Source organism: Musca vetustissima, unplaced genomic scaffold (assembly GCF_032173495.1).
Source record: "Musca vetustissima isolate MV318-11 ecotype Yass unplaced genomic scaffold, APGP_CSIRO_Mvet_v1 utg94884, whole genome shotgun sequence".
Classification (NCBI taxonomy): Eukaryota; Metazoa; Arthropoda; class Insecta; order Diptera; family Muscidae; genus Musca; species Musca vetustissima.
This window is the reverse complement of record NW_026874481.1, coordinates 115,354-143,087: the sequence shown is the minus strand read 5'-3', so window position 1 is coordinate 143,087 and position 27,734 is coordinate 115,354. Positions and strand designations below refer to the sequence as shown.

At 37.2% G+C, this 27,734-nt stretch overlaps 2 protein-coding genes and 1 pseudogene across 2 annotated transcripts; 2 read left to right on the top strand and 1 right to left on the bottom strand.

Annotated features, from left to right (window-relative positions):
* The first annotated feature begins 57 nt into the window (after positions 1 to 57).
* LOC133333992 (ionotropic receptor 93a) lies at positions 58 to 23,911 on the top strand. The gene is made up of 13 exons (XM_061542299.1): positions 58 to 319; positions 4,373 to 4,509; positions 4,571 to 5,053; positions 5,117 to 5,387; positions 9,002 to 9,147; positions 9,214 to 9,384; positions 9,461 to 9,529; positions 11,890 to 12,045; positions 12,117 to 12,267; positions 12,331 to 12,551; positions 17,712 to 17,714; positions 20,821 to 21,238; positions 23,811 to 23,911. Exons 1-13 carry the CDS (start codon positions 58 to 60, stop codon positions 23,909 to 23,911), a joined length of 2,589 nt encoding a protein of 862 aa, XP_061398283.1.
* Positions 17,509 to 17,619, top strand: LOC133334015 (U2 spliceosomal RNA; annotated as a pseudogene).
* Positions 23,912 to 24,137: 226 nt separating the features above from the next.
* On the bottom strand, positions 24,138 to 24,782 carry LOC133334005 (ubiquitin-like FUBI-ribosomal protein eS30 fusion protein). Its single transcript, XM_061542308.1, has 2 exons — positions 24,653 to 24,782; positions 24,138 to 24,461 (listed from the first exon to the last, which is right to left on the bottom strand). Exons 1-2 carry the CDS (start codon positions 24,728 to 24,730, stop codon positions 24,141 to 24,143), a joined length of 399 nt encoding a protein of 132 aa, XP_061398292.1. The 5' UTR covers positions 24,731 to 24,782; the 3' UTR covers positions 24,138 to 24,140.
* Between the last annotated feature and the right edge of the window lie 2,952 nt (positions 24,783 to 27,734).

Sequence of the window (27,734 nt, the reverse complement as noted above, 5' to 3'; positions counted from 1 at the left end):
GATTTCATTGATATTTCACCACTTCAGTTGCTCGCGAACCTCTAAAGACGTTAGACAATGAAAATCGGGATATTCGGTTTTTATCTACTGGTCGGTGTTTTAAGGATATCCCTGGCTCAGGAATACAATGATTATTCATCATTTATAAGTGCCAATGCTTCGTTGGCAGTCGTGGTCGATCAGGATTATATGCAACAACACAATTTGAATATTCTATCACATTTTCAAAAAATTCTAAGTGATACAATTCGGGAAAATCTCAAAACGGGTGGCATCAATGTGAAATATTTTTCATGGAGCGGAATACGTTTGAAAAAGGGTAAGAAGAGGAGAGAACCCTGAAGGCTCTAGAATATTGAAAAATCGAGGAGTTCCTGTGGCCAGAAGAAAATATTTCCTAGAGGACCAAGTGTGAATTTTTAAAAGAATCATTTCTAGAGGACCACGTGTGGATTTTTAAAAGAATCATTTCTAGAGGACCAGGCGTGGATTTTTAAAAGAATCATTTCTAGAGGACCAGGCGTGGATTTTTAAAAGAATCATTTCTAGAGGACCAGGCGTGGATTTTTAAAAGAATCATTTCTAGAGGACCAGGCGTGGATTTTTAAAAGAATCATTTCTAGAGGACCAGGCGTGGATTTTTAAAAGAATCATTTCTAGAGGACCAGGCGTGGATTTTTAAAAGAATCATTTCTAGAGGACCAGGCGTGGATTTTTAAAAGAATCATTTCTAGAGGACCAGGCGTGGATTTTTAAAAGAATCATTTCTAGAGGACCAGGCGTGGATTTTTAAAAGAATCATTTCTAGAGGACCAGGCGTGGATTTTTAAAAGAATCATTTCTAGAGGACCAGGCGTGGATTTTTAAAAGAATCATTTCTAGAGGACCAGGCGTGGATTTTTAAAAGAATCATTTCTAGAGGACCAGGCGTGGATTTTTAAAAGAATCATTTCTAGAGGACCAGGCGTGGATTTTTAAAAGAATCATTTCTAGAGGACCTGTAGCTAAATAGGCGTGGATTTTTAAAAGAATCATTTCTAGAGGACCAGGCGTGGATTTTTAAAAGAATCATTTCTAGAGGACCAGGCGTGGATTTTTAAAAGAATCATTTCTAGAGGACCAGGCGTGGATTTTTAAAAGAATCATTTCTAGAGGACCAGGCGTGGATTTTTAAAAGAATCATTTCTAGAGGACCAGGCGTGGATTTTTAAAAGAATCATTTCTAGAGGACCAGGCGTGGATTTTTAAAAGAATCATTTCTAGAGGACCAGGCGTGGATTTTTAAAAGAATCATTTCTAGAGGACCAGGCGTGGATTTTTAAAAGAATCATTTCTAGAGGACCAGGCGTGGATTTTTAAAAGAATCATTTTTTCCAAAAGAATCATTTCTAGAGGACCAGGCGTGGATTTTTAAAAGAATCATTTCTAGAGGACCAGGCGTGGATTTTTAAAAGAATCATTTCTAGAGGACCAGGCGTGGATTTTTAAAAGAATCATTTCTAGAGGACCAGGCGTGGATTTTTAAAAGAATCATTTCTAGAGGACCAGGCGTGGATTTTTAAAAGAATCATTTCTAGAGGACCAGGCGTGGATTTTTAAAAGAATCATTTCTAGAGGACCAGGCGTGGATTTTTAAAAGAATCATTTCTAGAGGACCAGGCGTGGATTTTTAAAAGAATCATTTCTAGAGGACCAGGCGTGGATTTTTAAAAGAATCATTTCTAGAGGACCAGGCGTGGATTTTTAAAAGAATCATTTCTAGAGGACCAGGCGTGGATTTTTAAAAGAATCATTTCTAGAGGACCAGGCGTGGATTTTTAAAAGAATCATTTCTAGAGGACCAGGCGTGGATTTTTAAAAGAATCATTTCTAGAGGACCAGGCGTGGATTTTTAAAAGAATCATTTCTAGAGGACCAGGCGTGGATTTTTAAAAGAATCATTTCTAGAGGACCAGGCGTGGATTTTTAAAAGAATCATTTCTAGAGGACCAGGCGTGGATTTTTAAAAGAATCATTTCTAGAGGACCAGGCGTGGATTTTTAAAAGAATCATTTCTAGAGGACCAGGCGTGGATTTTTAAAAGAATCATTTCTAGAGGACCAGGCGTGGATTTTTAAAAGAATCATTTCTAGAGGACCAGGCGTGGATTTTTAAAAGAATCATTTCTAGAGGACCAGGCGTGGATTTTTAAAAGAATCATTTCTAGAGGACCAGGCGTGGATTTTTAAAAGAATCATTTCTAGAGGACCAGGCGTGGATTTTTAAAAGAATCATTTCTAGAGGACCAGGCGTGGATTTTTAAAAGAATCATTTCTAGAGGACCAGGCGTGGATTTTTAAAAGAATCATTTCTAGAGGACCAGGCGTGGATTTTTAAAAGAATCATTTCTAGAGGACCAGGCGTGGATTTTTAAAAGAATCATTTCTAGAGGACCAGGCGTGGATTTTTAAAAGAATCATTTCTAGAGGACCAGGCGTGGATTTTTAAAAGAATAATTTCTAGAGGACCAGGCGTGGATTTTTAAAAGAATCATTTCTAGAGGACCAGGCGTGGATTTTTAAAAGAATCATTTCTAGAGGACCAGGCGTGGATTTTTAAAAGAATCATTTCTAGAGGACCAGGCGTGGATTTTTAAAAGAATCATTTCTAGAGGACCAGGCGTGGATTTTTAAAAGAATCATTTCTAGAGGACCAGGCGTGGATTTTTAAAAGAATCATTTCTAGAGGACCAGGCGTGGATTTTTAAAAGAATCATTTCTAGAGGACCAGGCGTGGATTTTTAAAAGAATCATTTCTAGAGGACCAGGCGTGGATTTTTAAAAGAATCATTTCTAGAGGACCAGGCGTGGATTTTTAAAAGAATCATTTCTAGAGGACCAGGCGTGGATTTTTAAAAGAATCATTTCTAGAGGACCAGGCGTGGATTTTTAAAAGAATCATTTCTAGAGGACCAGGCGTGGATTTTTAAAAGAATCATTTCTAGAGGACCAGGCGTGGATTTTTAAAAGAATCATTTCTAGAGGACCAGGCGTGGATTTTTAAAAGAATCATTTCTAGAGGACCAGGCGTGGATTTTTAAAAGAATCATTTCTAGAGGACCAGGCGTGGATTTTTAAAAGAATCATTTCTAGAGGACCAGGCGTGGATTTTTAAAAGAATCATTTCTAGAGGACCAGGCGTGGATTTTTAAAAGAATCATTTCTAGGGACGGCGTGGATTTTTAAAAGAATCATTTCTAGAGGACCAGGCGTGGATTTTTAAAAGAATCATTTCTAGAGGACCAGGCGTGGATTTTTAAAAGAATCATTTCTAGAGGACCAGGCGTGGATTTTTAAAAGAATCATTCTTTAAAATAACCCTTAAAACCCCTCGCCTATAGCTCTGCATCTCCTCTCAAAATAATTCTTAAAAACCTACGCCTAAAGCTCTGCATCTCCTCTCAAAATAATCCTTAAAAACATACGCTTATAGCTCTGCATCTCCTCTCAAAATAATCCTTAAAACCCTACGCCTATAGCTCTGCATCGCCTCTCAAAATAATCCTTAAAAACCTACGCCTATAGCTCTGCATCTCCTGTCAAAACAATCCTTGAAAACCTACGCCTATAGCTCTGCATCTGCTATCAAAATAATCCTTAAAAACCTACGTCTACAGCTCTGCATCTCCTATCAATATAATCCTTAAAAACCAACGCCTATAGCTCTGCATCTCCTCTCACAATAATCCTTAAAAACCGACGACTATAGCTCTGCATCTCCTCTCAAAATAATCCTTAAAAACCTACGCCCATAGCTCTGCATCTCCTCTCAAAATAATCCTCAAAAACCTACAACTATAGCTCTGCATCTCCTCTCAAAAAAATCCTTATAAACCTACGTCTACAGCTCTGCATCTCCTCTGAAAATAATCCTCAAAAACCTACAAGTATAGCTCTGCATCTCCTCTCAAAATAATCCTTAAAAACCTACGCCTATAGTTCTGCACCTCCTCTCTAAATAATCCTTAAAAACCCACGCCTATAGCTCTGCATCTCCTCTCAAAATAATCTTTAAAAACCTACGCCTATAGCTCTGCATCTCCTCTGAAAATAATCCTTTAAAACATATGTCTATGGATCTGCTGTTCCTTTCAAACATATTCTTAAAGAACGTCTATTACCCCGGTGCTTCTTTTGAAAATATTCTTTAAAAATTCACGCATATTGCCCTGTGAGATCTCTGGCAAATATGTTTTAAGTGTCCTCGCCTATTTGTTCTGTTTGACCTATAGAAACTATTTAACTATTTATTTTGCTTCGTAATCCATGGCGTATAACTATTGTCACAACGTATACGCCCTATGTCCTTCCTTAATAAATTATCTTATTTTCAGATTTCCTAGCCGCCATGACCGTTATGGATTGTGAGAACACAATGAAATTTTTTAAAGCCACGAGGGCAAATTCTATTCTCCTTATTGCTATAACTGATGCTGATTGTCCTCGTTTGCCACTCGACCAGGCTCTAATGGTAAAGATTTATTTCATGAAAATCTAAAAATAAAATAATTTACCTATTTCTCGTGTTACAGATACCCTTGGTGGAACGTGGTGAAGAATTTCCCCAAATGATCTTGGATGCCAAGGTGCAAAATATTCTACCATGGAAAACCGCCGTCGTAATAATGGATGAAAATTTGGCCAATGAAAATACAAAATTAGTGGAATCGGTGGTACATGAGAGTACAAAAAATAATATTGTACCAATTTCCTTGTATCTGTATAGCATCAATGACCGCTTGCGTACGCAACGAAAACGTCAAGCGATACGCGACACCTTGCTGCCATTTCAACGCCATCCCCGAGAATCAAATCAATTTATTGTATTCTCGAAGTTCTATGAAGATATTATTGAAATGGCCGATAATATGGATATGTTTCATGTCAATAATCAATGGATGTTTTTTGTACTGGAAGAAAATACCCAGCAGTTTGATGCAATGGCTGTGACACAGAATTTGGGCGAGGGTGCCAATATCGCATTTGTTTTAAATGAAACATCGCCTAGTTGTGAGGTGGGCATATTTGGTTAGTTTGTAGTTATTAAATATTTTAATTTTGATTGTTTTACTTCCCAGGCCTCCTTGAATTGTACCCTGCAAGAAATCTCCATGGCCTTTGTCTTGTCCATTTCGAAGCTAATTGCTGTAGAACAATCAATCTATGGTGAAATATCTGATGAAGAATGGGAGGCTTTACGTTATACCAAGAAAGAGAAACAGGATGATATTCTGCAGACAATGAAAGAATATTTAAGAAATCATAGCCGCTGTTCAACATGTTCGAAATGGCGTATCATTACAGCCTTGTCTTGGGGTAAATCTCAAGAACACCATAAACCACGGCGGGGTATGTATGATGTGCAGAAATAAAATATCAAATATGCATTTTGAGCTGGGACATCTTCATATATTCTCCGAGAACATATGGTATAGCTGATGGTTCATTCGACGGAGAAATTTTCTTTTTAACACTCCAAGAGCTGCCTCATCTGCAAGTACCCATGCTTCAGATCCATACAACACCACGGGCAATATTAGCGTCTTGTAGAGTGTGAGTTTGGTCTGGCGATGGCCTTGTTTTTGCTTACTCAGACCATAGTAGCATCTGTTCACCAACATGATTCTCTTCCGGATTTCAAAGCTGATGTTATTATTATTATTTTTGTTTATGATGGTACCGGGGTAAATAAAATCGTTCCCTACCTCGAAGCTGTAGTTTTCAAGTTTCACAATCGATCCGAGTCTGCTGGTCGTCTTGCAGGTTGATACCATCAGAGCTTGGTCTTCTCGCCAATTACTGCCAGACCCACATTGACAGACTCCTTCTCAATTTGTTCGAAGTTGGCTGTTACCGCTCTCAATATTCGACCCATTATGTCGATGTCATGGGTGTACAAAGTGCAATTTCTGTTCACCTTTGCGTATCGTATGATCTTTTCCAGCAGGATGTTAAAAAGGTCACACGACAAACTATCACCTTGTCTGAATCCTCGTACGGTATTAAACGTCTCCGAAAGGTCCTTTCCTCACTCCAAGAGCTGCCTCATCTGCAAGTACCCATGCTTCAGATCCATACAACACCACGGGCAATATTAGCGTCTTGTAGAGTGTGAGTTTGGTCTGGCGATGGCCTTGTTTTTGCTTACTCAGACCATAGTAGCATCTGTTCACCAACATGATTCTCTTCCGGATTTCAAAGCTGATGTTATTATTATTTTTGTTTATGATGGTACCGGGGTAAATAAAATCGTTCCCTACCTCGAAGCTGTAGTTTTCAAGTTTCACAATCGATCCGAGTCTGCTGGTCGTCTTGCAGGTTGATACCATCAGAGCTTGGTCTTCTCGCCAATTACTGCCAGACCCACATTGACAGACTCCTTCTCAATTTGTTCGAAGTTGGCTGTTACCGCTCCAATATTCGACCCATTATGTCGATGTCATGGGTGTACAAAGTGCAATTTCTGTTCACCTTTGCGTATCGTATGATCTTTTCCAGCAGGATGTTAAAAAGGTCACACGACAAACTATCACCTTGTCTGAATCCTCGTACGGTATTAAACGTCTCCGAAAGGTCCTTTCCGACTTTAACTGCTGATCTTGTGCCAGTCGAATTAATTTTGCAGGAATGCCAAACGCAGACATGGCTTTATACACCTCTGAACGGATAGGGTTGTCGAATGCGGCTTTATAGTCGACGAATAGGTGGAATGTGTCGATGTGTTTTCCGTGGGTTTTTTCAAGGATCTGGCGCAGAGTAAAAATCTGGTCAATGGTGGATTAGCTAGGCCTGAAGCCGCATTGGTATGGTCAATAATGTCATTGGCTTCAGTCGTTCACACAGCTTTCAAAAATTCAACGCTGTCTGTATCTGTCACAAGGTTTCCTTCTTCATCTCTACAGGAGGATGTGCCTTCACCAAAGCCTTCGGTTTGGTGTTTTGCCCGTTAGTAGAATTTTCGGACGTCATTCTGACTCATCTCGATTTGCTCACGCTCACGATTTTCTTGTTCTGTCTTCTTTTTTCTGAAAATACGTTTCTCCTCTCACCTTTTCTCCCGATAGTTCTCCATCGCATTACGTGTTGCTGCTGTCCGCAGGGATGCCCTATTCGCTGTGTTTTTCATATCAGTAGCATTACGATATTCCTGATCGTACCACGGATTTCATGATGGTGGTATTTGGTAACCAAATGTTGCTTTTGCTCCAGTTTGTAGGGAGATGACAATTCTATGCCACTGTGTTTCTATATTATTATCGGGACAAGGGGTGCTTTCGCCAAGCAGTTGGGTAAGTTGAGCGGAGTAGGCTTTTGATATCTGTTGTGTTTGCAGCTTTTCGACATCAAATTTCCGTGTTACATTAGATCGCACCTTTGCTGCTACATTAAGACGGGTGCGTACCTTGGCTGCACAATGTAATGCTCCGAATCGATATTCGCTCTCCGGATCGATCGGACGTCTAAAACACTGGATGAATGCCTTCCGTCTATCACAACATGATCGATTTGATTTCTCGTTGTTCGATCGGGAGAGTTCCAATTGGCCTTGAGTATATGGAGATGCTTGAATCTGGTGCTGCTAACTACCATGTATTTTGCTGCGGCGAAGACAATCAACCTCATGCCGTTGTCTGATGTTTCTTCATGGAGGCTTAATTTTCCGATGGTGGGGCCAAAGATATTTTCCCTTCCGATTTTTGTATTAAAATCTCCTAGCAGAATTTTAATGTCATGGCCAGGGCGACGGTCATATGCTGTTTTTAGGCGCTCGTAAAATATGTCTTTGGTCTGTTCATCTTAGTCTTCGGTCGGAACATGGACGCAAATGAGACTGATGTAGAAGATCTTCGCTTTTACACGGATTATATCAATTCGCTCATCTACTGGAGTGAATTTGGAGACGAGGTCTTTCATTCTTCTGTTAACCATAAAACCACAGCCAAATTCATGTCTCGTTTCATGGCAGCTATAATACAGAGCGTAATCGTCTGATGTATTTACGCCTGTACCTTTCCATCGCATTTCCTGTAAGGCAATAATATCGGCTTTGTACTTCATGAGTACATCCGCCAAAGCGAACACTGCACCTGTTCTGTACAACGTGCGTGCATTCCAAGTGCAGATTCGCAGATTGTGGTCCTTTATACGTTTGCGGGGGTCGTCAACATTGGGGGGTTTGGTTTTTTTTTCTTTGTTTTTTAATAGTAGGAGGGGTTTTCCGAGTGTGGGCAACTAACCCGACGCCTCAACCCATTTTTTATAGTTCTTATGGGTGAACTCGTGGCACATATTAGCTCACTATTTCAACGGGTGATGAAAATAGCTTTCCCGGTGACACCGCGGGGAGGTCAGTGTTCACAATTGAGATGAAAAAGGGACCAAGATAAGCCTGGACTTCGCCATGTTAAAGCCAATCAGGGTCATTTCTTGGTATCTATCATCCCCTACACCACCGTAATAACTACAAATAGGAATTTTCCAATATTGAGATTATGTTCCGATTTTGTTGAAGTAATAATGAAGTATTGTGATCTCGTAATCAGCGCAGGTTAGAAGCAGTTACTCTTTAGGCAATCCTGAAATCTAACATAGGAATAGGCCTAAAAGTTATTCTTAGTAAAGAAGGCAAGGGTACACCAATAATCATTTCTGGAACCTATTCTGAACTGATCGCTTTACAGACGTCTTGTCCTCAGATCTTACTCAATGAGGTTAATTCATGAGGACCCTTGTAAAAATACCACAAGTTTGTTCTTCGAGTTATCGGATTGGGTTTTGTCCAGTCCAGTAGTTATGTATCCCAGTTGGCTTCTTCAGTATTTGCAGGACGACGTTGATGTTGTATGATCGGTATAATGATTGGTGTTCTCTTGTTAGGAATTAAAAATTAATTTTTACTTCATATTTCTTGTGTTGCATAGAATTTTGATATATATCGTTGAACTATGTTTCCGTATTTACAGGCCTTATGGAAAATCGCAATAAATACTTCGAGTTCGTAAATATTGGTTATTGGACATCGGTATTGGGTTTCGTTACACATGAATTGGTATTTCCTCACATCACACATTATTTCCGTAATATAACACTGGATATAATAACAATGCATGTAAGTTTAACACATTTCCGAACTCATTATATTTTTAACAACAACACATTATGAAATTTAATTTAGCGACCACCATGGCAAATTTTGAAAAAAGATCAACACGGTGATATTATCAAACATTCGGGAATTGTTATGGAAATTCTCAAGGAATTATCACGAATGCTTAATTTCACTTATGTACTACACGATGCACCAGCTATAGACCCCAGCGATGATTTGCTCAATCAAAATGACACGGTATGTATGAATTATTGATATTTGTTGTTGTTTTTTTCAGAATTAAGAAATTTATGTTTCTTTATTCTATTTTCAGGATCAACTATTGGGTTCATTGACCTATATAATACCATATCAAGTGGCAGAAATGTTACAGGCAAATAAGGTTAGTAATACTTATTTTACTTACATACTTGGCTGACTTGCGACAGAACATTTGTTCCATAAGCCGTGCTAAAAAAGATTTTCAGGTGCGTCGGTCTTGTGTGCCGCTCTTCCAATTTGAATGGTCATGCTCCGAGATATTGTCTTCCACTTGATCTTTCCATCGAATTTGTGGCCTTCCCCTTATACGAGATCCATCAGTTACCTCGCTTTTATATGACTTTTGAGCTGGGGAATCCTCATCGATTCTCACAACATGACCTAGCCAACGTAGTCGCTGCAGCTTGATATGTCGATGTCCGAGAATATATTCACCGTCAAAGCAGATCAGCCCATAGATCATTCGCAGAATTTTTCTCTCAAACATTCCAAAAGCTGCCTCATCTGCTTGCGCAAATACCCATGATTCAGATCCATTCAACAGCACTGGTAGTATCAGCGTCTTGTAGACTTTGAGTTTGGTCTGGAGAGAGGTGGCCTTGTTCTTAAATTTGCTACTTAGACCATAGTAGCGTCTGTTGAGCAACACTATCCTTCTCCGAAATTAAACACTGATGTCATTAGTTTCATTTATAGCGGTACCAAGGTATATAAAATCTTTGACTACATCGAAGCTGTAGTTCTCAAAATCCACAGTTGATCCGATTCTACTGGACGTCTTGCGCCATTAGAGTTTGGTCATTGACCATTGGCGTCTGTCATTCACACAGTACCCAGGATAGCACTTTATATGCGATGGGAAGTAGACTTATTCCTCTATAGTTGGCACATATCTCTTGTATCCTTTTGTGCACGGGTCACAGGATGCGGAGGTTCCAATCATTAGGCAGCATTCCTCTAGCCAACATGTACTAATCAACTGGTGCATGCTCCTGACCAGCATCTAACCACCGATCTAGAATAGTTCGGCTGGTAATCCATTGGTACTTGCTGTTTCATTGTTCTTCAGCCGATTAATTGCTACTCTGACCTCATCTTGACTAGGAGGTGTATAATCTATACCGTCATTTCTTTTTGGTTCCGGGATATCTTCTTCACCGCCACTGTTTGATACCAGAAGCTTTTCAAAATGTTTCTTCCAGATCCTCAACATGCTGTCTGTATCTGTCACCAGGTTTCCTTCTTCATCTCTATAGGAGGATGAGCCTGCATCAAAACATTCAGTTTGGTGTGCTGCGTTTTTTAGATTAGTAGCATTACGACACTCCTGATCGTACCATGTGTTTCTTGATGCTGGTTATTGGTACCCAAGTGTTGTTTTTGCTGCAGTTTGTAGGGAGTGGGCAATTCTCTGCCAATGTGCTTCTATATTATTATCGGGACAAGAAGTGCTTTCGTGGGTGGGTAATTTGAGCGGAGTAGGCCTCTGTTACCTATTGTGTTTGCAGCTGTTCGACGTCGAGTTTCCGTGTTACATTAGATCGCACCTTTGCTGCTACATTGAGGCGGGTGAGAACCTTGGCTGTCACAAGGTAATGGTCCGAATTGATATTCGCTCCACGTAACATTGAACATCTTAAATTCTGGACGAATGCCTTCCGTCTATCACAACATGATCAATTTGATTTCTCGTTGTTTGATCAGGAGAGATCCAGTTGGCCTTGCGGTCATATGCAGTTTCTTGGCAGGAAAATACGTTTCTCCTCTCTCCTTTTCTCCCGATAATTCTCCATCGCATTACGTGTTACTGCAGTCTGCGGGGTTGCCCTATATGCTGCGTTTTTCATATCAGTAGCATTATGACACTCCTGATCGTACCATGGGTTTCTTGGTGTTAGTTTTCGGTTCCCAAGAGTTGCTTTTGCTGCAGTTTGTAGCGAGTGGACAATTGTTTGACATTGTGTTTCTATATTATTATCGGGACAAGGAGTGCTTTCCTCAAGCAGGTGGGTAAGTTGAGCGGAGTAATCTTCTGCTATCTGTTGTGTTTGCAGCTTTTCGGCGACGAGTTTCCGTGTTACGTTAGATCGCACCTTTGCTGCTACATTAAGACCGGTGCGAACATTGGCTGTCACAAGCTAGTGGTCCGAATCGATATTCGCTCCTCGGATCGATCAAACGTCTAAAAGACTGGGTGAATGACTTCCGTCTATCACAACATGATCAATTTGATTTCTCGTTATTTGATCGGAAGAAATCCAGGTGGCTCTGTGTATATCGAGATCTTTGAATCTGGTGCTACTAACTACCATGTTTTTTGCTGCCGCGAAGTCAATCAACCTCATGCCGTTGTCGTATAATTCATGGAGGCTGAATTTTGCATTAAAATCTCCTAGCAGTAATACTTATATTATTATCGATATTTCGGCAGCTTATCTTAATTTCTGTTTATCCTGACATAATTTCCTTATATCCCTCCAGTATTTCATGGCAGCCGTGGCAGCAACCGTTGATGATCCCGACAAGAAACCCTTTAATTACACCATACCGATTAGTATACAAAAATATTCATTTATCTCCAGGAGACCCGATGAAGTTAGTCGTATCTACTTATTTACAGCACCATTTACCCTGGAGGTAATTACACGGCCCAACAATGTCTTATTTTTAAAGTGCACCTTTAAATTTTCAAAACATTACTCTTTCAGACCTGGGCATCACTGGTTGGAGTAATTGTAATAACATCACCCGTTCTCTTCATCATAAATCGTTTTGTACCCGTTGAACATTTGAAAGTTAAAGGATTTTCAACAATTAAAAATTGTTTTTGGTATATTTATGGTGCCATACTGCAGCAGGGTGAGTTTCAAGTGAAAATAAAAAAATGTTTCCACTTTTGTTAATTTCGGATATTTGTTACAGGTGGCATGTATTTACCACAAGCGGATAGTGGACGTTTGGTAATCGGATTTTGGTGGATTGTCGTAACAGTTATTGTCACCACCTATTGTGGTAATTTGGTGGCATTCTTAACATTTCCGAGATTCCAACCCGGCTTGGATTACTTCTTTCAACTGTATAAGCATAATGAATATGAACAGTTTGGCCTGCGGAATGGTACATATTTTGAAAAATATGCAGCGGTAAGTTGTTAATCTTGGGGCACAGACGTCCAATCTAGAGGTTGAAGATCTCTGAGATCAAGTTTTTGATATTACCTTGAGAAAGTCCTTAAGATATTTTGTGATAAAGCAGACAGCAGATGGACGGAATTTTCTTAACTTACCCTATGTCAAAATCAAAAACACTGTAGGTATCATAACAGGTGACTGCAGTATCCGATCTCTCACATCCAATATGCTCTTGTCAATGAAGTGGACTACAGTTCAGAATATGAGGAGACGTTGAAAAAGATCTAATACGTAAATGTGAATTGCTATGTAGTGAAAGCCATCGGCTCTTCGGCATATACGATATTGATAATATATCATTCTATAATCCGACGTAGTTCCCATAACAAATCATGATATTGCCAAAAATCGGTAGAGTAACTTCGGGTAATGTGGACCACCATTTTCTTTTTTTGATATTGTGGGCGTAACAACGGTAAAAAATAAAAACAAATTGTTTTCACAGCATGGTAGATTTGTTGGCTAATTATATTCCAGGTCAAAAATTATATATATTTGTCCATAAAAATGTTATTGCATTATATTTCAAAAAACTCTAAACTGCAAATAAAAATAACTTGGCGGGTAATGTGGACCAGTATGTGTGGGTAATGAGGATCAGTAAGTTAAAAGTAGGTTGTGGATTAATTGTGATAAATTTCAATTTATTGCACTCTTGGGTAACAATGAATGCAAAAATATATGGGTCCATGTTTTGGAATTGGCCCCATTTAAGCGTACCATTTTGGCCCCATTACCCCATTTAAGCGTACCATTTTGGCCCCATTTAAGCGTACCACCCCTACTAAATTTTCAACATTGCAATTATTTATTAAAAACCAAGTTTGATGTTTGTTTTCACTAATTAGGAAAACATTTATCAAGGCGGCATTGACATATTTCAAGCATTTTCTTAGATATGGGGGGTGGTCCACATTTGACGCATGGTCCACATTACCAGAAGTTACTCTAATGGTTAAATTATAACATTAAATTTCATCACCTAACGACCGCTACGTAGGGGATTATAGATACCAAGCAACGGCTCTGATTGAAACCCCAGACATATCTTGGTCCCTCTTTCATAACAATTGTTACAACTGGCTTCCACGCGCTGTCACCTACTGTGAAAAAGCTAAGAAAACTAAACCCCCCTAGTGTTGACGACCCCCGCATACGTATAAAGGACCCCGATTTGCGAATCTACACTTGGAATGTGTGAACATGGTAGAGAACAGGCGCAATTTTCGCTTTGGCGGATGTACTCAAGAAGTACAATGCCGACAGTATTGCCCATCAGGAAATGCGATGGAAAGGGACAGGCTTTAGTATATCAAACGATGACGCACTGTATTGTAGCTACCATGAAACAAGACATGAATTTGGCTGAGGTTATCTTTATTGAGGTTATCTGGAGAATAAAAGACCTCGTCCCCAGATTCACTTCAGTATATGATCGAATTTCTATAATCCGTATAAACAAATTAAAATTCTGCTAGGAGATTTTAATGCATAATGCACCGTCGGAAAATTCAGCCTCCATGAAGAAACAGCAGACAACGACAAGAGGTTGATTGACTTCGCGGCAGCTAGCAGCACCAGACTCAAGCATCTCGATATACACAAGCCTACTTGGATTTCTCCCAATCAAACAACGAGAAATCAAATTGATCATGTTGTCATAGACGGAAAGCATTCATCCAGAGTTTTAGACATTCGTCCGAGGACCAAATATTGATGGAAACTCCACGTCGCAAGCTGCAAACACAACAGATAGCAGAAGCATACATCGCTGATCTTAACCCCTTGTCCCGATGATAATATGAATCACAATGGCAAAGAATTGCCCACTCCCTACAAAATGCAGCAGAAGCAAAACTTGGGTATCAATGACCACCATCAAGAGTGTCGTAATGCTACTGATGTACGGGAAACCCTGCAGACAGTAGCAATGCGAGGGAGAATTATCGGAAGAAAAGAAGAAAGGAGAAACGTATTTTCAGAAAATAGAAGAAAGGACAAGAAAAACGTGAGCGGGAGAAAATCGATATGTACAGGAGTCAGAACGAAGTCCTGAATTTTACCAACGAGTAAAACACCAAACCGCATGCTTTGGTGCAATCACATCCTCCTGTAGAGATGAAGATGGAAATCTTGTGACAGATACAGATCGCGTGGATCGAGGATCTGGAAAGCGCATTTTGGAAAGCTTCTGGTATCAAATAGTGGCGGTAAAGAATATACCCCAGAAACAATAAGAGATTACTGTATAGATTGTATACCACCTAGCCAAGATGACGTCAGAGTAGCAATTAATCGGTTGAAGATGGCAGGTGCCGATGGATTACCAGCCGAACTATTCAAGACCGGTGGTCCGATGCTGGACTGGAGCATTCACCAGCTGATTAGTACAAGTTGGCTAGAGGAGTGCATGCCCAATAATTGGAACCTCACAAAAAATGAGACAGGACGATATGTGCCAACTATAGAACAATAAGTTTCTTTCTCATAGCATATTAAGGGGACCCCCCATTCTCGGGGTCAATTTTTTTTTTGTTTTTTTTTTTTTTTTTTTTTTTTTTTTTATTTAATTCGAATTTGCACTAATTCAAGAATGTCCTACAAAATTTCAAGTGAAAACTCAAGAACTCTTGAAGATATAGCCGATTTATTGTGTCAGCATCAAGTGACGGCTAAAGGGTTTCTCAAACTTTAAACGCGTTTTTCTCTTTTGAGAATGGCGGGTACAATCGATTCCAAATTTTTACATGTTTCTCTGTGAGTTTATAGCTATCATATGAACTAGGATAAAGCCGATCGGTGAAGATCTTCCTTATTTTTTTGGTAAAATCGGCGATTTTCCAAAAATATTTTTTTAAAGTTCCGCCATTTTATTAATTTTAGAACGAAGTCAATAATCCTAGTTCATACGAGAGCCAGACATATACTCTTTCTAACACCGTTGTAATTTTCGGATTCCGACGCTCCTGCAAAAATAATACGGCTATGCAGGATAACATTAACTAGCACAAGGTCAGCAGTAAAAGTCGCAAAGAACATCTCGGTGCTTTTTAATACCGAACGAGGATTCAGAGAAGATGACAGTTTTTCGTGTGATCTTATTAACATCGTGCTGAAAAAGGTCGTACGGGATCCAAGGTGAAACGAAATGGCACTCTGTACACCAAACAACACATGTTATTCGCCTATGCCGATGACACGAATCTAATGGGTCGAACATTGCGAGCGATAACAGCTACCTTTGAACAAATTAATAAGGAGTCTGCCAAAGTGAGTCTGGCAGTAAATGACGAGAAGACCAAGCTGATGGTATCAACGCGTCCAGTAGACTCGGAACAATTGTGGAACTTGAGAACTACAGTTTCGTAGTAGTAAAAGATTTTTTATACCTTAGTACCGCCATGAATGAAACTAATATCAGTTTTGAAATTCGGAGTAGTATAGTGTTGAAGAACAGATGCTACTATGGTCTAAGTAAGCAAGGTCAACAAGACCAGACCAAATAAACACTCTACAAGACGCTGATACTACCCGTGCTGTAGTATGGATCTGAAGCATGCGTACTTGAGCAAGCAGATGAGGCAGCTCTTGGAGTGTTTAAGAGAAAAATTCTCTGAAAAATCAATGGGCCGATCTGCGTTGACAGTTGTAGCATCTATTCTCGTTCATCGACATAGTCAGACATATCGAGCTGCAGCGACTACGTTGGTTAGGCCATGTTGTGAGAATGGATGAGAATGCCCCAGCTCGAAAGGTATATAAAAGCGAGCCAACTGTTGGTTCACCTAGAAGGGAAGCCCACGAATTCAATGGAAAGATCAAGTGGAAGACAACATCTCGGAACATGGTCCTTCAAATTGGTATAGCTGCACACAAGACCGACGCGCCTTTTTAAGCTCCGCTTGTGGAACAAATGTTCTGTCACAAGCCAGCTAAGTAAGTAGCGACCGTTATCGCTCCGGATAAACACAGTGAACGAAGGATCTCGGAGAGAAAACAACCGCTAAGTGACTGCCGACTGCACATTCTATATTCTAAACAAACCGAGACCTGTTAAAAAAGATGGTATACCTAATCTTCAAAATTTTCTGCTAATAGTCTTTAAAACTCCGAAAATCTCAAAATGTCTACTTATAACCATATTGGAGACGTGCGTTAAAACTTTTCTTCGAATAAAAAAGAAAGTCCAAAGGTCAACAATAATTTCTCAACAATTTTTATTTACCCTTAAAGAGCTCGGAATGTTATATTACAACCGCTTCGGTTGGATATTTCAACAAAAACATTCAAATTTAGAAAATACGGACCGATCTTTATAATCGTCGATCACGATTTATAAATTAGGTATATACGTATATACATTATGGGGTCTCCGAAGAATATGACAAATTTATTCCCTACACATATGTTGATGGTATCAGAATAAAATGTTAGCAATGTAATCTAAAATTACACTATTGTGAATAATGTATTTTCATTGGATTGGAGTGAATATTTTTGTTTTAAATTGTATTGATTTAAAAGCGAAAGTTGTTAACGTCGATGCCCTGCATTATCAAAAAAATAGTAGAGGAGTCGATAAAACAGTTTCTCTATGAAATATGTTATCAATTTGAAGCATACTTTTGGGAGGATGTTGAGTTTTTCAAATTGTGTGTCCAGCACCGTTTTATCTGTATGAGTCAGTCGGTTATGAAATAAAAGCACACTTTTAGGCGTATTACGGAAATCGTCATTGAAAACTAACGAATATAACAAGCAAAACAACGGTATAGCATAAAACATATATAAATGTAGCGTTAATAGCGACGAATGTTTTATTTGGCAATTAAAAACATTCGGAAAAATAGATTTTTTATTTCTAATCATGTAAAGATATTATACTCAACCAAAGCGGCTCGTTATAAACACATCTTCTAGGCCTCATGGCTAAGTTCAAATTGTAGTATATGTTCTTATCAGCTTTAGATCTGATAGATTCTCCATCGGAGGACATTGACCTGGTATTTCAGCACTCCCGGGATTATGGCCCAATAAGAAAATTAATTTACGTTCGAAATGATAGGTCAAGTCTTTCCAGATAAACCTATTTACCTAAGCATCATACAACAGCAAGTGAAAACGTCATTAAGTTAGGTAAGGCCGAAGATTTTATATCATCATCCGCCTTTAAATTAACATTCGTCGAAATACTGAAAATCGGTTAGGAACCTTATATGGAGACTATGTTATTGTAGGCTGTGCACCCTTGTAGGCTGTGCACCCTTGTAGGCTGTGGAATTGTATACCCTTAACGTTATGTATAACGAGGGTGTATATACCCTCGGCAAAATGTGATCATGGAAATATGGGTATTAGACCTCGTGTTTTGGACCAGATGCATTTCAGTAGCTATTTTCTTTAGTCCTTTTCATTTGTTTTCTATGAATCTTCTAAAAACATATCTTTAATTATTTTTATAAGAATAAATAAATATATATACATATATATTGTAATTAACGGCTTTTTTATAATACTGCCTTCGAATACAAAAAAAAAATATACACGAAATACTTACGAAATGGAATGAAAATATTACAGAAACATCTATAAAATACAAAAAATCGTACTTCTAAATAAACTTTTTAGCTAGAGATTTCATACTTTGAGACAGTTATTTATTCTGATATTCGATACCTATAGATCAATGCTAGTGATGTATAATGAGAGCTTCATATCGTCATTGTCGAATATGTCCCGTTGCCAAAGGTGTCTCAGCCTGCCCTATTACTTTACGATCCGGTAGCGGATAGTTTTGAATCGTTTAATATTAGTATCACTAGACATATTGATTCTAACTTCCTGATATATCATCCACCAAAGTTCCATTGGACCAATGTATTTCTCATTCGTTTTAATATCATCAATGCCACTATAAATATCAATCGGATATTTCTTTAATACACAGAGTACCTTCTTCCAAATTAATAAAATGTAAATTCGGTTACATTTTATTTCAAATGAAATCCTGTTGCATTATGGGTGCTGTCAGATCTGTCCATAGAAGAAAGATTTACATCTCCAAAGGTTTTATTAATGATAATAACTAAAAATTATTGCAATCAGAATCAGATCGACTGCTTCAAAATTATAACTATATTACGTTAATGGCAATATCGAAAATACTCGAAACAGCCGTAATAAGAAAATGTAAGTAATTGCAATCAAGGCCCTTAGGAGTACATTCGTTAAGTTGCTAAATGATATGCTGCCGGCCCTACACTTAATACTCACCATGAAAACTTCCTGAAAATGTGTTATCTTGCAGGGGATATAGATGTGGACGGATTCGCTACCTATAATATTGCACAAGCTGCAATTAGTTATTGGTTTTCCCGAAAATTGATTTAATACTCACAATAAAAACACTGTTCAAGATTTTCATCTTGCTAAATTGGGCAGAAGTTCTTCAACACACATTAATGTATGAAATAACAAATCCGATCAGTCCAAAGATAGAACATAGGTTGCAATATAATATTACACTTATTAAATTAGCGATAACACAACCGCTGTCCCGTACACTTGTATGCAAAAACTTTAAAAACCATGCTCAACCGTGTTGAAATTACAATGCATGACAAATACTGCGGCCTTAAATCACAAAATACTACTAAACAAAAAGTCAATAAATCACTTTTTTGAATTTACTTTATGTATAGAATTGTTTCCTTCTTCTTGAAATACATTTCACACACAAATCTTTTATAAAAATTGTATTATTTCTAGAGACATTAAAGACGAAAAATTTTTTGCTCTTTATTTGTTAATGGTACGCGAAAACTATCGTTTATACTGGCAATACCTTTTAAGTTAGCAAATAGAACTTCGCATATCGTTTCAAATATTTTAGTGTTGACAATAACCTCAAACTGTCTGCCATGGCAAGGCAGAGCAACCCGAAGCCGTCAAATGAAACCTTTGTGACGGCGTTATGCTGTTATATTTTACGGTAGTATCTTAAATTTGAACGCAAAATGGTTGACTGGCGGCAGTCTACGGGAGGACATTTAATAAAGAACAATTTCGAATTGTATGCGTTCCCAATTTTCCGGTCGGGTGATTTTTAAAAACATAATTTGTCAAATTCATATTGGAATCAAATCAGCTGGGACTTGCTGTAGCATGTACCATTTTATAATTGTACCATGATGGTACCCATGGTATAATTATTACAAGGTAGGGCACAACTACCAACTGATTACAATTTTTTCTCAAGGTGGCTTGTTCCATCAAATCAAAATACATATTTTGTGTGTGTATTGTTTTGAATACAATGTCAAATAAATTCAAAATAAATTGGAATATATTCAAGTTTAATTGAAATGAAAATTATGTTTTTAACATCTTCGTCTGGAAGTAATTTCTTTGTTATTGATGAAACAAACGTTTGATGGTATTCCCTACCGGAATTTTTGTTAGAAATTATAACCTTTCATTCATTTTTCGCGTTTTTAGTTTTGTGTTGAAAAAAGTCAAATAAACACAAATACTTGTTGCGTATATTTACTTTATTTTTGGCAGAAGAGGCCACACGTACATAGTTGATTTTTTGTTATTCACCTCAAGTTGCCCTACCTTGTATTATTGTACCATGATGGTACCCCTGATTTTTTGATATTTTTGGACACGTTTTTCAAACGAATTTTCTCTAATTTATTTTTTCAGATTCTGATGTTGTGTCAAGTCTTCCTACCAAAAACGACGGTTGACATATATCAGTGTTTTAAAGGGCCCCACCCCATTTTCAATATTAATAAATTTTTAACCGAATTTTCCAATCGTGAATGAACAACTTTTTTCAGAAGTTTTCCAATGTCTTTCAATACACCAATAAAAATGTTCCGTTAAATGTTCGGAATGTTGAAATTCCTACAAAAATGTTTCAACCTGAGTATCTGTAATAAAAAATAAATTAAATTTTTCGGAGCATAAACGATCTACTACCACAAAATGCAATAACGTAGTCCCCATTAAAGCAGATGCCTTGGCCCCCATATAAAGATCCCGACCGATTTAAGTAATTTTTTGATGCAAACCACGATGTGTGTATTATAAAAAGCTCGACAATAACTGAATTATAATTATAATTATATTTTATTTTTTATTATAATTATATTTTCTATATATTAATTGATAACTTAATAAATTGTATCATCCCTCCCTCTCTATCTCATTACAGACCTCAACCCGTAAAGAATTCACCAAATATTTGGATAAGGCAATTATCTACAATAATTTACGCGAGGAAAATATTGAAGCTGTTAAACGGGGGGAACGTGTCAATATAGATTGGCGCATCAATCTACAGTTGATAATACAAAAACATTTCGAGAAGGAAAAAGAATGTAAATTTACACTGGGTAAAGAAAATTTCCTCGATGAGCAAATTGCCATGCTGATGCCCAGCAATAGTCCTTATTTGATTTTATTGAATGAACAAATAACGCGATTAAGTCAAATGGGTTTCATCGAACGATGGCATCAGACAAATCTACCATCGATGGACAAGTGTAATGGCCGCGGCGTTATGCGTCAAATAACAAATCATAAAGTCAATTTGGATGATATGCAAGGATGCTTTTTGGTGTTGCTATTAGGTAATATTTTGAAAAGAATATAATAGATTTTTACATAAATGGATAAGGATATGGATATACATTTGGTCTGTTCCAGTACTTTTTTAATAGTAAAGCTAGTAAAAGGGAAACATTTCAAAATCGCTCTCAGAGTACAAAATAATTTGAAAAGTTCGGGAACGCAAATCTAGAAAATATGCCAAAATTAGATGGCAATACTTCAACATCAACATAACAGCCAATCAGAAGTAGACATTCCTGTTTACCATTTTTACTCGGCCAAATTTCTCCAGTAAAAAGTTTACAAAGAGAACGCCATTTTGTTTTGTGCTCTCTTAAAGTTGGTTCAAAGTTTTACCAGTTTTGTGGGTTCAGGAACGGTTTTTGAGTAAAAAGTTGCAAAACTTGTAAAATTAGTAGATTCTTTTAGGTTCTGGAACGGAACTATTATGTTTCTAATATTAAAAATATGTTATGTAAGCGTCATTGGGAATCACAATGGTAAATCATAGATCAGTAGTGCTATTCTGTAATTGCTTAACGACAGAATTACCGACGATTGTCGATAATTTCAAATTTTCATTAGCTTATAAGTTCATTGATCATCGAAGATATGCGGTAAGTTAATGACCAAAAAAAATAGTCGTTAAACCCTACCGACAGATATGAAAAAGTTATCATAAATTTTAGTTTTAATATGACAAAAATGTGTTTTAATTTTACCGATATTTGTCGGTAACATTGAAGAGTTACAGAATAGCACTGCCGGGTTCAAAACTCTATTTCATCCACGTTTAATAGTCAAATATTGCAATTTTCGACTTAATCATTCGCGGCAAATTTGTGCCTAATCGAAATATTACTTTTAGAACCCATGTTTCTTTGGACCTAATCCATTTCAGACAATTTCTAGTTGATTTACAAATGCCTGGCCGGCTGTTGCGTACTATAACTCAGAAGTAGTAACCATTCATTCAAACTTTGGACATCGCAATATTTATTCCAAACTTAAATCAAGTTCGAAGATGGTGAATATAGATCCACTCCCTCTGGTAACTACCTCACAAAATTATAAAATTTTAAATTATCACCTGAACTATCGGAACTTTGTACAACCTAATATAATAACTATGACTATATAAAGTTGAAAAATGGGATATACCGGCCCACTCCTTCTGATGCATACCCAACAAAGGTCAACATGTTGAAAAATTGTACATGTAATATGAAGCGAATGGAATATTCAATTCCATTGACACATTGCACAACGTAATATGTTTACTTTACCTATATGATGTCCAAAGATGGGACCCGTCTGCCCACTTCTACTGGTACCTTCCCCACAAAGGGTCAACATTTTGAAAATTTGTTAATTCAATATCAAACGAATAGAATGCCCGCTTTTGATCCAAACTATTCACATCATAATATTTTTACCTTTGGCTAGATCAAGTCCGAAGAAAAGACCCATCAATCTACTCCGTCTGGTAACTCCCCCACAAATTGCAAAAATTTTGAAAATTTGTTAATTCAATATTTGATCTTAACTTTGCAAATCGTAATACTTTTACTAAACATAGATCATGACCGAATATGGGACCCATCGATCCACTCCTTTTACCAAAATTACATCATGACCGATTATGGGATTCGTCAATCCACCCCACAAACATCCAAACATATATTTCTATAGAGCAAGCTTTTCTGATACCTCTCCACAGATTCCGTAGATCTCCGCAACACCGACTGTTGTATTTATTTTCTCCAATATTTGATTTGTGTGAATGTGAGAACCAATTATCTCCTTTAAGTCTGGAACCGATATTTGGATAAGGCATTCCATCGATCGAATCAAACTGATACCTAAATTAGAAAGTTGCTTTCCAATTCTCGACATCAATTATTTAAAAAAAATGTAAAAAAAAAAATTCCCAAATAAAAAATAATGGGGGTATTGTTATATTGGGGTTTTCCTAAAAAGCAGACATATATTGATAATTTTTGGTATGTAGAACGCCAAGTAACAAACTATAGGCAATTTGGTTAATAAACGTGTCTAAACTTCCTAAAGTACCGAATATTTCGGTGGTACCCTTATATGGGGACTATACCATAACATGAACCAATACATCTCATGTTCAATATCGAACACCCTGGAAGTGATAACAATGTACCTGCAAAACTTATCTTAAATATTGAGAGCTATTGTGACTTCAAAAATTTTATTCTGATCACGAATATGTTGCAACTGAACATTGGAGGGGTTGTAAACACGGCGCTTTCAACTACATGTGATAAACATTAAATTCAAAATGATCAACACGGGTCTCTAATTTGACTAATTCCGATGATTGGGCATTATTTAGGTAATCATGTGGACATTTTTATAAAACAATTTGGTAGTATAATTCGTATAAATATTCGTCGGCTAACCTCTATCCTCTAAAACAACAGTATGATTTCTATAACGTAATTAAAATTTTTTTGTAATTATAAGCTATTACTGTGAGCTTTTCGATACGCCTCAATATATTATCAATATCTTAGCACAATTGTTTGTTCTCACACATTTTTTGTTTTCCCTCAATTTCAGGTTCCCTTGTTGCCCTCTTGATTATACTACTGGAGTACCTATATAAACGTTGGCAAGAAAAATATGACGATGCATCAAAACGAACCATATTCTCTAATTAATTAGTTTTATGAATATCGTCGTATCAAATAAAATCCAAATAAAAACTTTTCCCACTTCACTAGTTGCATTCGTCGTCGATGATTGCAAAAAATAACAAAAACAAAATTTGTGTGTTTTGTTGTTTTTGAGTGTTTCACTTTTTTTCTTTATATGGAAATTACTAAAATCAACATTTTTTGTGAGTTTTGTATAGATATTTAAAAAACTACTACTTCAGCAATGCACTTCTTAAGCGGAGTTGGCATTGGGGCCACGACGACGTCCGAAACCGGAGACGGTGTTGACGAAACGACGATTGTATTGGATACGTCTCTTAGCACGGCCGGTCTTCTTCTTTTTCTTTTCTTGCTTTTCTACCTTGGGGGTTTGACCCTTGACTTTACCGGCACGAGCCAAAGAACCGTGCACTTTACCACCCAACATTGGGATGGTGATGTCCAATTCGAAAGAGGACAAGGCAGAGATGGGGGTTTCGTTGGCCAAGGCATTGCCTTCGCAGTTCAAAACGATTTCCTCAGTGTTGTAGCCATGGAGCTGGGCAATGTGGGCCTAAACACACAAAAAAAAAAAGAGAAAACCAAATTAAAATTCACTCAACATTTTTCACATTAAACAAATGTCGGAAAAAAATGAGGTTATAACATCAACAAAAAAAGGCAGGCAGCAGCAGATTATCTCTGTGGCCAGTTGACGCCTCACTGTTTTCCAATTTCACACACACACTCCTTCTCATCACTTACCTTAACAGCGGCAATGGTGACATCTTGTTGGACATCAAGAGTCTCAATGTTTTCCAAACCACGTACAAACAATTGCATGTTGATGTGTTCTGAAATAGAAGACACCACAAGAAAAACGAAATTAGCAACTTATTTTTTAATGACGTTCCCCGATGGCCCTTTGTGCAAGCCAAAACACGTGTGTGATTCATAAATTCACATATTTTTCGCTTTTGCCAATTAGCCCCGTATAAAATTTCAATCACCCACACATGGTGCTACACAAGTTTTCACATTTCATTGTCATTTTTAGCAAATATTGCATATTTTCATGAAATTTTATTAAAAAAAATTATTTTACCTTGTCACTTGCGTGAGGATTTTTCGAAAAGAAAGAAAAATGGCTACCATATCATCATATCATTTGGTATTCGGTACTCATTTCCACCCCATTTGACAGTTTGCCGAAAAACAGAGTTGTATTGTAGGGTTGTTTGAAATCGCATATGGCAATGCCGTTCCCATGTAAAAATGCAAAGGCATTTCAAAAACAATCATGTTGGAATGCAAAAAAAGTGGGAAAAATATAAATTATTTTTTTCTTGGTTAATTGCCGCTTCAATTGTTCACGAAAAGCAAATTTTTATGTGAAATGGGAAAACCTTAGCTATAATTTAAAATAAAAAATGTATTTTTAATTAAGTATGGTGCTGAAATGAGTATCTTATTGGAATCTAAAGGCTAGATTGGAATTGTGGAGATATATTTGAAGAGCAATTGAAATATCCATACAATTATTGGCCAAAGCAAAAGGTGTTGAATTATATTTTCAGGTAAGTAAACTGTGCTTTTTATATTTTTTTACATGAAATGGAGGTTGATATATAGCATCTTTATATTAAGATATTGCGTCGGATTTTTATACTCTCTGTCTTATGGCTAGTGAGGGTATATACACTTTGCTAAGGTAAAAATGATGGTTTTAAACCTCAGGTTTCTATGGACCAAATACGGTTCTTATAATTTGGGGTCGATTTACAAAGGTCTGACCAGCTGGTGCGCACGATAACTTTCGAAAAGTGTAACCGATTTCATCCAAACTTTTCACATCGTAATATTTCTTTCAAATTTAGTTCATGTTCGAAGATGGGGAATGTTGGTAATGTGCCTCCCGCTAAAAAATTGAGACATTTTGTTGAAAATTAATTTCATAATAACATGAGAACGTACTATCCAATTTGAACTAAACTTTACATAGCTAATATTTTAACCATGTCTTATTATTATAATTTTTTTTTGGTAGATGGGACTTGTTAGTCTACTCTTTCTAGTACCTCCCCCACAAATGGTCAAAATTTTGAAAACTTGTAAATCTCATATGGAGTGAACAGATATTTAACATAGCCTAGACAATAATATTTTACTTATCCTAGATCAAATGGGAAAATTGGATCCGTTGGTTCACTCCCTCCGATACCTTTCCCACATTTGGGTTAACATTTTGAGAATATATTAATCCAATATCAAGATATCTGATTTGGTCCAAACTTTGCAAATTGTAGTATTTTTCCAAACCTATATAAAAACTACCATAAGCAAGGATTTTCAAGGTATATTCTTTGGAAAAAATCCGTTTCAGACAATTTGGAGTCGAATTAAAAATGTCCATCCCTCCGTTGTCCGTCCGCATGGTTGGTACGCACGATAACTCTCGAAGAGATCAATTGATTTCGTACAAACTTTGCACACTGTAATATTTCTTTCAAACTTAGTTTAAGTTCGAAGATGGCGAATATCGGTCCACTCCTTCCGGAACATCCCCCACAAAATGGTCAAAATTGTGCTAAAAATTAATTTTATAATATCATGCGAAAGGACTATCCGATTTGAACCAAACTTTGCACAAGCTATTATCTTTATTAAGCCTAGATTATGTCAAAATATGGGACCCATTGGCCCACTCCTTCTGGTACCTCTCCCACAAATGGTCAAAATTTCTAAATCCAATAGCAGGCGAATGGAATGTCCGATATGAAACAAAATTTGCACAACCCATTATCTTTATCAAGCCTAGATCAAGTTTGAAAATGGGACCCATTGGTCCATTCCTTCCGGTACCTCCCTCACAAAGCTAATAATAAAATCTGTGTGTAATTCCGAAGACCTCCGGGGGTATATTTCTATCGGCAACACCGACCGACACTTTTTCACTTGTTTAATGAATCAATTCAGAGAAATTTTCCGAACCATAAACGTGGATTTTTTAAAGAGTAATTTTCGATAAGGTATCAGAACTATGGGTGGGTTCTTGAAAGATTAATATTCGATAAAGTTTCATAACCGTAAGTCTTGATTTATATTAGGCGAGTTTACTTGCGGCAATTTTTATCGTTATCTTTTGAACTTGCTCCATGCGTCTATACAAGGCAATTCGGTTTCCAAAATATTTTTTTATTTGTTGTTTTTTCACATTTAAATATATATAAAATGTCAACAAATACGAAAAACACAAAACGAATTGCCAGAAAATTGTCGGTACGAGCAATTTTTTTTCATTTCTATACCCCTTGCCCCTCACTCCTACAAACAAAGACTTGCCGCAAGTAAACTCGCCTAATCTAAATCAAGACTAAGCGTAGATAAAAAAATATATTTTTCAATGATTTTGAATTTTTTAAAGATATTTTTTACCCTTCCTTACAAAGAGGGAGTGTATATTGAATTTACCAATCTGCAACATCTATATTCATGATCAGAATAGAATCCTATGTCGATTGAGGCATATCCTTCTGTTGAAATCACGATGGAGTTCGCAATATTTAAGGTAGAGCTCTGAAATTTTGGACATATATTGATATTACTTCTAGGTCGTTTGGTATTATAGATTGGATTTATTTATCCAACTTTTATGTTAGCCCTCATATAACGATATCACCCAATATTTCGTATATTGGACACGTTTGTCAATCGAATTGGCTATATATTAAGGATTCTCATTGGTAATAAAATCTCCTTACCATAAAATTATAAATATTGGTTCATATTTCGTGATAGCCCCCATATAACAGTAATACACTATATTCGTTATTTTGAAGCTTTTGGG

Bases quoted from the DNA above. Each gene is read 5' to 3' on its own strand.
- LOC133333992 (XM_061542299.1), top strand. From the start codon at position 58: ATGAAAATCGGGATATTCGGTTTTTATCTACTGGTCGGTGTTTTAAGG. The intron at 9,530-11,889 runs GTTAGTAATACT...ATATCCCTCCAG, and splicing joins AAATGTTACAGGCAAATAAG to TATTTCATGGCAGCCGTGGC. The intron at 12,046-12,116 runs GTAATTACACGG...TTACTCTTTCAG, and splicing joins CAGCACCATTTACCCTGGAG to ACCTGGGCATCACTGGTTGG.
- LOC133334005 (XM_061542308.1), bottom strand. From the start codon at position 24,730: ATGCAATTGTTTGTACGTGGTTTGGAAAACATTGAGACTCTTGATGTC. The intron at 24,462-24,652 runs GTAAGTGATGAG...TTGTGTGTTTAG, and splicing joins TCACCATTGCCGCTGTTAAG to GCCCACATTGCCCAGCTCCA.